At 34.8% G+C, this 12,048-nt stretch overlaps 1 protein-coding gene across 10 annotated transcripts in view; it reads right to left on the bottom strand.

Annotated features, from left to right (window-relative positions):
- The window catches only part of ZZZ3 (zinc finger ZZ-type containing 3), a 62,732-nt gene that overhangs the window by 25,529 nt on the left and 25,155 nt on the right, over positions 1-12,048 (bottom strand). For all 10 annotated transcript variants that reach the window (XM_090146506.1, XM_090146504.1, XM_090146505.1 and 7 more), the window contains exon 3: positions 9,819-11,377. In XM_090146506.1, the coding sequence (XP_090002632.1) occupies positions 9,819-11,326 (1,508 nt within the window). In that variant the 5' untranslated portion in view covers positions 11,327-11,377. The remainder of the gene's footprint in view (positions 1-9,818; positions 11,378-12,048) is intronic.

Below are 12,048 nucleotides of genomic sequence, written 5' to 3'. Positions count from 1 at the left end.
AAGGCAAAAGGCAATCAAATACATTTTACAAATGCTGGTTTTAAAGAAGATTCACATGGCATGGAAGAAATCATCTAAATGAGGCGGCCTTCAATAATTAAGTCTGAATGCAAGAAGAAATTGCACTTAGAAGTAACAAACAAAACAAGAATACTGAAAGCTAACTACTACTTCTTCTTAAAGCATTCAGGTGACTTCAGTTATCACTGATGAGAAGTTCAATGGCTCACAAATGATCCCAGTAGTCTTTGTGGAAATATATAAAATGCTACAACGTCAGAATCAATCAGAAGCATTTCACATGATGCTGATCTGCCATAATATAGCACTTTTATAAAATACTTCAGGAGAGAACAGGATTTTGAGTAAACATAGTTCACAGTACTTTTTAATACTTCTGCTAAAGAAAAGAATCTACTTCAAGCTACTCCAACTTCTATTACGTTATTTTCTGAAGCACTGGAATAGGAGTGCAGGTTTATTATGTGAGTATCAGAACTGTTTAAATGAGGGAAAACGTACATCTTGGGGTCTTATTTTCCAAAGAAAACACTGAAAATAATCAACATTTTCCACACTGAGGTACGTCATATTTGCTAAGTACTGAGCCATCCTTTTAAATTCCAACACAAGTTTTTAACCAACTGTATAATAGTGCACGAGTCCTTTACATTTCAAATCACTACTGTTTTCATATGTTTGTGCAGGCTTTTAGTTCTATGATCCCACACAACCTCAAAGGAGCCAAGCATTTCTCTGCAAAAATACTAAGTGAAATAACACACAGTCAGCATTTTCTTGAAGTCTGTCTGTTCTGGCACAGTACTTCTACCATGTTACCAAAAAACAGTGCATGCACATAATTTCCATGACAGTTCCAAACAACAACAAAAAAGTAGTAACAATTTTATCATACATTTTGCAGGATTTTCTTTTTTGTAAATAAACACAACAATTATGACTCAAACTACTTCCTGAAGTTGTGAGCCACCATCCTCCAAAATCTAAAAAGCCCAGAGAATAAAAAGGCATGGGGCCCAGAAAGGAGAAAGTTACTGCAACCTGTGTCTCCACTCTGCTGCAGAACTGCGGCACAGCCAGAGAGGCAACCACACAGCCACCATCTCAGAACTGCCCGGCTGCAGCCATGTAATTTTCTACAAAATCCATGAGGAATTATGATGGAAAATGATCCCACATTCTCTGCCAAAACAAAACAAAGTCATATGACTAAATATCCGTTACCTAGAGAAAAGTGCAGTCAGTCTAACACCTACTCTGATGGAAGTTACACTTACACTCAGTTGAAATTACTAAATTTTTAGGATGTAAGCCTGAAGCACAGTTTACTTTGCAGGAAAATTTTCATCCCACACAATGTACTTCCACAACTCATACATGAAATGGCTTAGCAGCAGCCTATACAAGAGGCCGTGTCATTCAGCATATTTAAACAAACTCATGTCAGAGTTGCACTAAGAGTAAGATGCTAGTTTCTGGTTTCTGAACATTTCTTGAGAGGAAAATATACTCTAGGTCTTAATTAAGTGAATGAGTTCTCTGAGAAACAGATAGCATGAAATGCAGATTTTAACTAATCTGATTCACATCTGCAAACTGGATGAAATTAATGAGTGAGGCTTTTCAGTTAAATGATATTAAAGAAATGTGAAGCATCAGTTTTGTCCTGTTAGACAATGTAAGGGACAGATGTAAAAGATTGGCAAAGCTTTCACTGAAAACAAACTCTCTACAAAGTGTTCATTTAGGAACACTTGAGAAAACTGCGAGCCACATACAGGTATTGTCTCATACAGATAAAGGAAGTTTTATTTCAAGTATCTTTATCCAAAGTAAATTTACACATTAACTCAGTACGCTACAATGCACTATCTGCTGAGTTTTCATCATGAAATACTGAAACATAATTTTAAGGCATTTTCTCATCTTTAAAGTGGAGACAGATGTATTACATCCATTCTCCCCTCATGAAAATAAATGGAACTTATAGAATGAAATCTCTTCAATTCCAAGTTTTAGTCCCTATTTCCTAATATGAACTACTTTATCTTTTTCAACATTTGATGACTACGTAACACCCTCAGTGATACAATAAATATTCTCACATTTGCTTATCTCTATAAGCAGATGTAACTTTGATCAGTCCAGTTTCACAGCATTCAGACAGGCTATCTTACAGACACAGAGGTGAGCACTTATCGCTTACCACTTGTTTTCAGTACAATCAATTGTGGATTTTAAACACTTCAGATGTCATCTCAAAGTTACCTCCTTACTGTTTAGATATATTTATCATTGTTAGGCTATTACTGCAAACATATGCAGTATTTGAAACTCGTATTTTCAAGAACTATCAGTTATCTATCATTCATTGGGAGGCTTTGAGTAAGTCTTTGTTTTAGTGCCATCTACTGGCACTCTAGCAAAATGGATAAAACGCTCTATTCAGTTAATCACTGCAGATTTTGGCAAAGTATCAGCAGTTCAGAAAAAAAATCCTTATCAGATGCTAACCTAAGAAAGGATTGGTATATTAATCAGGTTGCATTAGAGGACTGAAAACTAATGCAGAAAAAGCAAGCGTACTCTAGTGTTAGTCTAAAGTTCTTGAAAATATATTTAGAATTTCCAATTTAACCCAAGGCAGCTTCCTAAGAAATTTTCCAATCAGATCAAACAGAATCTTCTCTTTAAAAAATAAAAATTAAAAACGGTGGGTTTTTGTTGTTGTTGCTTGAAGTTTAGTTCAGAAACATCAGACAAAGCACCCAGCTTTTAAGCTTCATCTGAAATCTTTGCCAGGGCCATAACATAGAAATTTAAACAATGTACTTTTTCCTCACGAATTATTCTAATGCCCAGCAGAGATTTTTAAAAATCCATTACTACAGTGGGGAAGAGTGCTGGGATTCCCAAGTGAGTGCAAGACTTGTAGAACACACCTGACAGCAACATGGAAGCAAAGGAGACTGATGAAGAGTGGCCCTTCTCTGACAGCCCTTCAAAAACAGAAAAGCACATAATCAATATGGGCATACATCAACTCCTGTCAGGACAAAGCATCTTTACCTAAATAAAGCAGCACATGGTAGGTTTTTTCTTACTAATGCTATGATACTATGACTAAGGTAAATGACTTATGGCCAACTTTGCAATCCATAATTAATTTTTTCTTCTTCTACAACCTGATTTATTTATATGTACAGTAATTTATTGTACTTTCTATATCCATAAATAATATTTCTATTTCAGGGCATTTAAAAGACTTCTGAGATAAATAATAATTAATCCATATTTCCATTTTATGTAAGAAAAAACAACAACAAAACCTACACACACAAAGCCAGTTCTCCATATTTACCCTGCTGGTAACAATAAAAATTGCAATTTCTGAACGCCAGGATGAAGTTGTAATAAGCACTCAATTAAAACAATATACAGTCAAGAAGTACAATAAAATAATTATATTTAAAGGAAGACTTAAAAAAAAAAACCAAAAAAAAACAACCACAACAGATACACAACAAAACACAACCACCATCACTAAACCAAAAAACCCTTTTGCAGCCTTTTACCTGGATGCTAAAGGAACACCATTTCACCCTTATTTCAAAGGCAGCCCAAGGAAACAGTTACATGCTCCTTCTAACTTCCTGGCTTCCTATTTTTAAGCATTTGAACAATTTTTTGTTGGTTCTGAACCTGTGATGTCCCTTTCTTTCTCAAGTCTTTATCTGTGGCTCAGAAACAGAACATCTACACCTATGTATTTCTGTAGGCTTTGTTCTTGTCAAGAGCTGTCCACCACACTCAACAATTAGTATTAGCCATACCAAACCATCCTTAGCAAATAACTGCATTTCCAGCTAGTTTTCAAACCTTTTTAGTAGCACTTATATCTTTATGCCTCCGAATGAATGTGTAACTTATTGCAGTTTTGTCAACATGAGAGGTTAAAACATCAAACATTAGCCCTCCCCAAGTTAACACATTAATATAGCCTGCTGATCTTCCTTTCATATAAAAGTATTTGTGGAAAAGTCATGAGAGTGGTGAAGATGCTGTAAGTCTCTGTCATTCCTCTATTTTTCAAGGCTTGAAGTGGCATGCAGAAACTGCAGAAGAACTGTTTTTCTCACAAGAGGCATGGAAGGGAATACCAACAGCACACCCTCAACTATTACTCCTTCCTTCTCATCTGTAATGAAAACAGTTCCAATTCCTTCACTGAAGGAAAATGCCACTTTGATTTCTTCATTATTTCCCCTTGGATATTCTTCTCTTAAAAGATAATGGGAAAGCAGCCAAGGAGCTTTCTTACAGAGACAGAATATGAGCATCCCCTGTTACCACAAGACTTGACCAGCTGAACAGAAACCCCATCTCATTAAAAAAAAAAAAAAATCAAATCTGAGAAAGCTGGCAGTACTGATTATTAACTCATTCAACTCATTGTTAACCTATGCAGGTTTTCACTAAAATATGACAAAGAAAACCCCCATTTAGATGCATGTTCTTGCTGTAGGAACAGAACGTACATTTTTTGGTAAAGGAGGAAAGAGAAGGATGGAATAAAAGCAAAACATACTTTTTATTAACATCCACTGTGAAAATAAAACCATGGACAAACACAGATTGTGCTTGTCTTAACAAAACTTTTAGATGTCATCATATATACTTCTGCTTTTGTGAAAAGTATCACTCGTGCACAACCAAAAACACAACCAGAACAACAGTTGTGCTCAGTTTATAAATTAATCTCTCTTTTTTTTTTTTTTTTTTTTTAAATCAGGACCTGATTGCTAAGAGGATCCTTCAGGAATTTTTAGTGTTTTTTATGACCAGATGGGAAAAAATTTTCTACCATTTTTCTGTATTAAAATAGTAAGTTGGTGGGCATTTTGTTTTTAATTTATACATTTTTTTCTCTGTGACTTCTGAACCATGGTGATCAAGGAAGTTTGAAAGATAAATGAGTTCCTGAATGTTCTCTATCTGGCAGTTTGGAAGTGGGAGAGATCACGATTACTGTCTGCACCACCACGGAGCTTGTGCTCTCTTCCAGGTCAGGAAGTGACAACGGAGGTTTCTTGGAAGAATGTAGAAAGAAAAAAGGAAAAAAATAAAAACCAGGCAAATCAGAACGGAAGAGAATTCAAGGAGCAAAGGACACAGTTTTCAACAAGATGCATTATGTAAATGAGGATTGCTCTGTGGTTGATAGTGCTGCTCACTAGGATAGTACTGTGGCTGACAGCAAGATAAATATATTCAGAGACAGAAAAATGAATTTGACAAATGTATTTGACATTTCATAGTTCTCAGAATAAACCTATTACTAATGAGAAAAAAGCAGATACAGCACAGGCCCAAGACATTGCCTCTTGCAAATTAAGAGCTCTATTATTTCATGTTTATTGGATAGTTTATGTAATTATAAAACATGTTCTATGATTATGAAAATACTCTTACTAAACCTTGCTTTGATCTTGCAATAATTTATATCACTTACTACTTTTTCATTGATAAGTATAGAGTAAGTACATCATAAAAAAATAATAATGCAAGAAGTAAAAATTAAAAAAAAAAAAATCAAAATCCTAACTATCTTACACCGGTGTAAAACGTAATTAGGACTGAATTAATAGATCTGATGGTATGCCCATTACAGTAGCACAACATGATTTAGTAACGCAATTATCTGCACTACAATCTGCAATTGATCAGAAACTCCTATTACGAGTTTCTAATTGATTTCTCTTATTTTTCTGCTTTGCAGATGAATGCTGCAGCATTCAAGATCTACATTAAATGAGATTTTTACTTAAAGCCAATATTTTGGTACTTACTGAGAATATGGATCTATCTATCAAAGAAAAGAACCTGCTCCGTGAAAAAAACTATGCTTAAATTTTACATTAGTATGTAATGTAAGAAAAATATATCACTTGATGCCATGTTACTATGTCATGGAGCAGACTAAGCAAGAATCAAAACACATTCCAATCTAATGCATATGGCACATATGCCTTTAGAATAAAAAAATTAGCTGTTAACTTTATTATTCTCCAACACTAAAATTTATACTTTATCAATGCTGAAAAATACTTTTCTATTAAGAAATCAGCAGAGGTTACATATTTACAAAATAACTGCTTTCTTTTCTTCTAATATTGTCCACCTCAGTAAGGAAAAAACCAGCCACTGAAAAGTAACTTGAGTTTTTATTTGCACCAATTTGTTGTATTCCTGAAGATGTTGAAAGTCTACCAACCAGTCTCCTCACAATAAAACTACATGCATGCTGCAGAGGAAAATGAGATAAAGGTGTCCTGAAAAATAACTGAGAAGAATAATTCATCCTGCAGTTCTGGCTACTCATAGCTACAAATCCTCACTACAAGGAATGTTACACAATCTTATCTGCACACTGAGATTAATCCATACTGTGTGATAAATTTGATCTATCCTCTGACATACATACCTGAACATATCTGAAAATACAGAGATAAATACTGTTGTAATATACTTATTCTTAAATAATGTGTAAATATAAAGATAGATATGAAGCTTTTATCATAAAACTTATCAATGCAAAGTAGTCTGATTTTTAATACTCATCCAGTTAAGGAAAAAAAAAAAGGTAGTGCATGGATATTAGTGAAAAATGCTGCTGAAGAATTAAATTAGAGTTGTACTTCAAGAAGAACTGGTAATAACAAATAAACAATTACCATACCAAGATGCACCAGACTGCATTCTAGCAAGTGCAATGAGATGAAATTCTACAGAGAACTTCTAAAATGTGATTTATTAGGTTGAAACATTTGTGACCAACTGAATAAAATACAGAATTTGTAACATAGGAAAAGATGCCAGAGATGCTTCTTTTGGAAGTTAAACACATTCAAATAAATCAACAATGTTTCTACGAGTGGTCAATTAAATATCAGATCTTACTGGAATATCCAACATATTCCTTTCTGTCTTTCCAGGTTTCTGCAACAATAAAATCCACAGTAAGAATTCATAAAATGGGGTTTTAAGAGATGTATTAAACTAATTCATTCTAATCTGTCTGACTTCAGATTAAATACTGGTACAACTATTGTAATTTTAAATATTACAAAGCAATAAAAACAAATATGAGAATATTTATTTACCAAACAAGCACAATGAACTGGCCCTTGCAACTTAATGCTTGCAGGCAAGTGTTCATGCACAATTCTTGTATTGAGCCTGTATCTACAGGCCTAAGCAATCCCCTCCCTGTAAAGCTAACCACCAATTACATGATCTTAGAACACATTGCACAATGCCTTATATGTACATGGAAACTCAATTCCTCAATCACATTTTCACCAAAAGTCTTCAGTAGCTCCAGAGAAAAGTGTTGAGCAGAATTCGTTCCCCTCATACAACCCTAATGCTTGCCAATCAATACAAATCTCCAAAAACAGTAAGTAGAGAGGAAAAAGAAAAAAAAGAACATTAAATGAAACTTAAATGAAACAAATACATAACAAAGGGGAAAACAGACTCAGAAGTTAATGCAAAGACAGAAAATTAAAGTAAGCTTTTGTACTATAAGAGAAAATTAAAATGTAAAAAGAGAAAAAAAATTTAGATGCTATTGATAAAAGGCACATGCAAAACACTAAGCACAGCATATAAAATTCAGCAATGCAAAATTAAATAAAAAATTCTGGTTTTATGAAAGTATCTCAAGAGAAAATACAAACCCTTCTGAGCTAGAAAATATAAGTTCTCAAATATTCACCAAACCATATTTTTTCTGCAACAACAATTTTTTTGATTACAACAATACACAAGAATTCAAACTGGGCATGTAATAACAGGAAAATTAACATTAAGAGTACTTTACAATTACACAAGCCTTTAAACCAGCCCTGTCAGTGTTGATACAAACATCCAATATTGCAATAAATTTTACGCTTAGAGATCCTAGATCCTTCTTTGTAGGATGGATACATCCTGTTAGAGGGTTGTGGAGCTCCCACCACTTTGACCTGCTCTCAGAATAATAATATTCCATACTTTGATTTCTGTGATTATTTTTCCTAATGCATCATCAGTTGTCTAAAAATATGAATGTATGAACATTGCTTAAAGATGACAACACTGAAAGAACAATAGATACAAGAGTATCACAAGATGCTTTTCCATATAGCAAGCCATACCGCTAGCTATTGGAGATTTTGCTATATTGATGTTTTATCAATGTTGCAACAGTACCTTGGAGAGTGAAAATCAGCTGAATGACCATGTATGTAATCAAGCTATGTAATAAAATTGGAACTAATTTAAGTCTACAGACATAAATTGATTCTTCAGTATGGAGGAACAGAGCCTTTTTTTACCCTGTATGGAGGATGTGAAGAACAATACTACTGTCTTGCAAAATCTACCTCCTGATCCTAGTCAAAATGTTACTCTCTCTCCAAATTTTCAAAATTGAACAGAAACATAAGCCAGAGGAAGTATCATCCATAAAGACAAGTTTAATCAGAAACTAACAAAAGACAGAAAAACAAAATGGTATGCCATTTGCACATCTAATAAACCTAAGACCAGCGAACACTTTGCTAAGCTAAAAATATTGAAGTCAAAATGAATATCGCCTTTACCTGACAGCACAGAAACACCAGCATTTCTCTTGCACCTCACTAATCTAAGAAAACACTTCTGCTATCACTTTTTAATTTAATGTTTTCAAAAATAAGTATCAAGTGAGACTGAACAGGAATAATCCAACACACTACCGAAAAGCCAGAATATGTAAATTAAGAGTAGCCTGTAGTGAAAACTTACTTCTAGATCTGGAAATGAATGCATTGCACTGTATTTTATTAATTATTGAACTATGAAGTTCCAGATAAAAGATAATTTATTTTGATAAGGCACTCAAAAATGCCAATATAGACTTCCGATCTTTCATATGATCATATTATCAAGAGAAACCACTAGAATACTAGACTTATTTTCTTACAAATATAACCTCTACCCCATATTAAAAAAAGAACGAAACAGCACATTTCCATCCAAAATTTTCCAGCATTTGTAACATTTTTTTAAAGGAAAAAGAATACCCAGCTAAGTAACACTACCTTCAAAAGCATGCTACCCTTTTGAAAAGTAAAAACTAGAGATTTTTTATCTAGAAGAGACTTCTATATTTCACTTTTTTCACCAAAATCAATTAAATATAAGATAAAAACCACAGCACTTTCTTTAGAAAATAGGCATTTGAACAGCAAGTTAGTAGCAGGGCCAAGTTGCAGGCAGTCTACATAAACTTCCAACTTCAAAAGGCCCCTGACCAGTTCTCACAAACTATTTGCCCCTCTGAACAACAAGTAGCCAAACAAGGTATCTACCCTTAAATTCTACGTACAATAGAATGACAAATCTTCAAACTGTCTGTGCTCTCCATCAGAGGCACTGATACGTAACTGAACTCTTTAATTAGAAAGAGTTATTAATCCTTTGGTTTTGCTTCCACCTAGTTTTCTACAGAAAAGAAATAACAGATGTGTTTCCAAAAACATTTTCTCTCCAAAGAACTCTCATCATGAGAAATGTATAAACCACATTGCTGTACCATACTGCATATTAAATAGTTTAATTTTGTTTGAAGTAGAAGCAAGACAGAAAAATGAATACTGAAGAATATGAAAATTATAAAGCAGTTAAGTTTTTCTGAAAGTACTTTAAATACTTATTATGTATTTTTATAAGACAAAAGCAGAATTCATGGTTACCATAGTTACACATACTCTTTGTTGTGTTTCAATGCCACATGATCTGACTCAAAGTAATACACATCAGGCTCTTCCTCCTCATCCTCTGCAGTGTGGTTGTTGGCACTCTCTTTGGCAGATGGTACATATCCAGCAACAAGCCTAGCCTCCGAAAGTGGCTTTCTTAGTCCGTCACTCCCATTATCTGTATTACAATTTCTCTCTTTTTCATTCTGTTTAATTTCTTCAGAATTTTTGGGAGATCCATTGATATTATTAATACCTACAGGTACATTCTTTTCAGTGGGACTAAGATTATTTTCCTCAACCTGTCCATTTTCTCTACAAGGAGAGTTATTTTTAGTAGGGCTACTTCTGGCAGGAGCAGCCCTTCGTGGTGAAGTTCTCAATGTGTATCTGTGTTCTTGAAGTTCTGAAATAGATGTCATTTGAGCTGAAACACAGTCCAGCAATGAAGAATGTGGTTCAGGTTCACCTGAGATTGATGTACTGTCACGATGAGTATTCGGGTTGTTGTTGATGTTTTCAGCACACTGTTCCTTAGAGGCACTGCTATCCCCTACTACGTCTACTTCCTCCTCAGAATCCCTCAACAAAGATGACTGGATTTCAGAAAAGGACCCAGTAGCTGGCTCATCTGCCTGATTAGCATGCTCCTCAGGCAAACAGTCACTTATTATTTTGTGGTCCTCTAACTTTACCTGTTCTTGAGAGTTTGTGCAAGGCACATAATGGTCTACAACACCGTCCTCCTTGCTGCTATTAAGCAACAATGAAGAATGGGCAAATGAGTTTCCATTTTCTGCTACTGTTTTGTCCTTGGGTATACAGGAGCCAGCACTGTTTTGCTTAGAGTTCCCATCAAACTGACAGTCATCACAGCTTAGAGAATTTGAGTCTCTCTCACCAACTCCATTGACAGTCTGATAGCCTGTAATTTCTTCAACTATTGCAGAATTATTAAATCCCTCTGCACAGATATTCACCTTTTTAACTTCCCTTTTGTCACAATCATCCAATATAAGACATCGACAAGCTCTCTTAGTCCCAGGAGAGACTGCATCATTGTCCGACACTAAGCTTTTACGCTCCAAAGATTCCTTCTCTGTTTTAGTAGGCAAGTCTTCTTCTGAACTGTTGGGTACCTCTGAACGTAGACAGCGTTTAATTCTTTTCAAAACTGGTGATACAGGTTCTCCTTGTCTTTTCTCACAATTGTCCACAGTTTGTTTATCAACATTGTCTTTTTCTGAAGTAGAGAGTCCTCTCTTTCTAGGGCTCACCCACGATTCCCGAGCGCTTTGTTGTTTCAAATCAGTAGTTCTTCCACCATTACTTCCCTTCTGAGTTTGAACAGAATCTGGCCTCTTCTTTGGTGACCTTGACCGTACTTGAGGATGGGGTGAAACCTCCTCTGGATGAGCAATACTACGATTTCTTAATGTTCGACCACAAAAGTTTTCATCCAAGCCATTTAAACCCACTGTTGATCTTGTAACACGAGTAGATCGAGAAGTAGCCATACTATGGCAAGTCCCTAAAGTATGTTCATCCTGATCCACTCATTGGGAAACCTTAAAAAAAAAAAAAAGAAAGAAAGAAAACAGAACAATGAAAAAAATTACAAAGAACATCTGTAGAAAAAGCAATTCTGAAGAATATATTATCACATCTATCTAGTGTCAAAATGAACATTTCTATGCTATGTATTAATAACTCTTATGTGCCAAGAAATAAAACCTGTAAAAAAATAGTTACTCTCATTAATGTCAGAATCAGAATCATAAAATCATTCACTGGTTGGCAGGGACTTTGAGAAGCAACACAGTGTAACCTCCTGTTCAAATAAAATTCAAATGAGGTTACATAAGACTACATCCAGTTGGGTCTTGAAAACCACTAAGTACAGATATTCCATGGCTTTTCTGGGTAACCCGTTCCAGTGTTTGTCCTTACAAAGAAAATATTTTTTCTCACATATAGGTCAGGCCTTCTCTGTTTCAATTTATGATCACTGTCTCCAGTTTTTGCACCATTTACACCAATGAAAAGCCTGGCTATACTGTCAGTAATTTCCCCTAAGGTACTAGAACGCTATCTGCCAAGTTCTCTCCATTTTTAACTTGTCATGCAATTGGTTGGATGAATCATTACCAACGCTGAAGTAAATTCAGATTCAATGCTAAATTAAAAACAACCAGTTTGAGAGTGTCCGTATTTGAGCCGTCAGGGTGAAAAGTGGGAG

This window comes from Phasianus colchicus, chromosome 9 (genome assembly GCF_987193195.1).
Source record: "Phasianus colchicus chromosome 9, bPhaCol1.hap1.1, whole genome shotgun sequence".
NCBI lineage: Eukaryota > Metazoa > Chordata > Aves > Galliformes > Phasianidae > Phasianus > Phasianus colchicus.
Note: the sequence above shows the minus strand (reverse complement) of the source record. Positions and strands in the feature narration are given on the sequence as shown.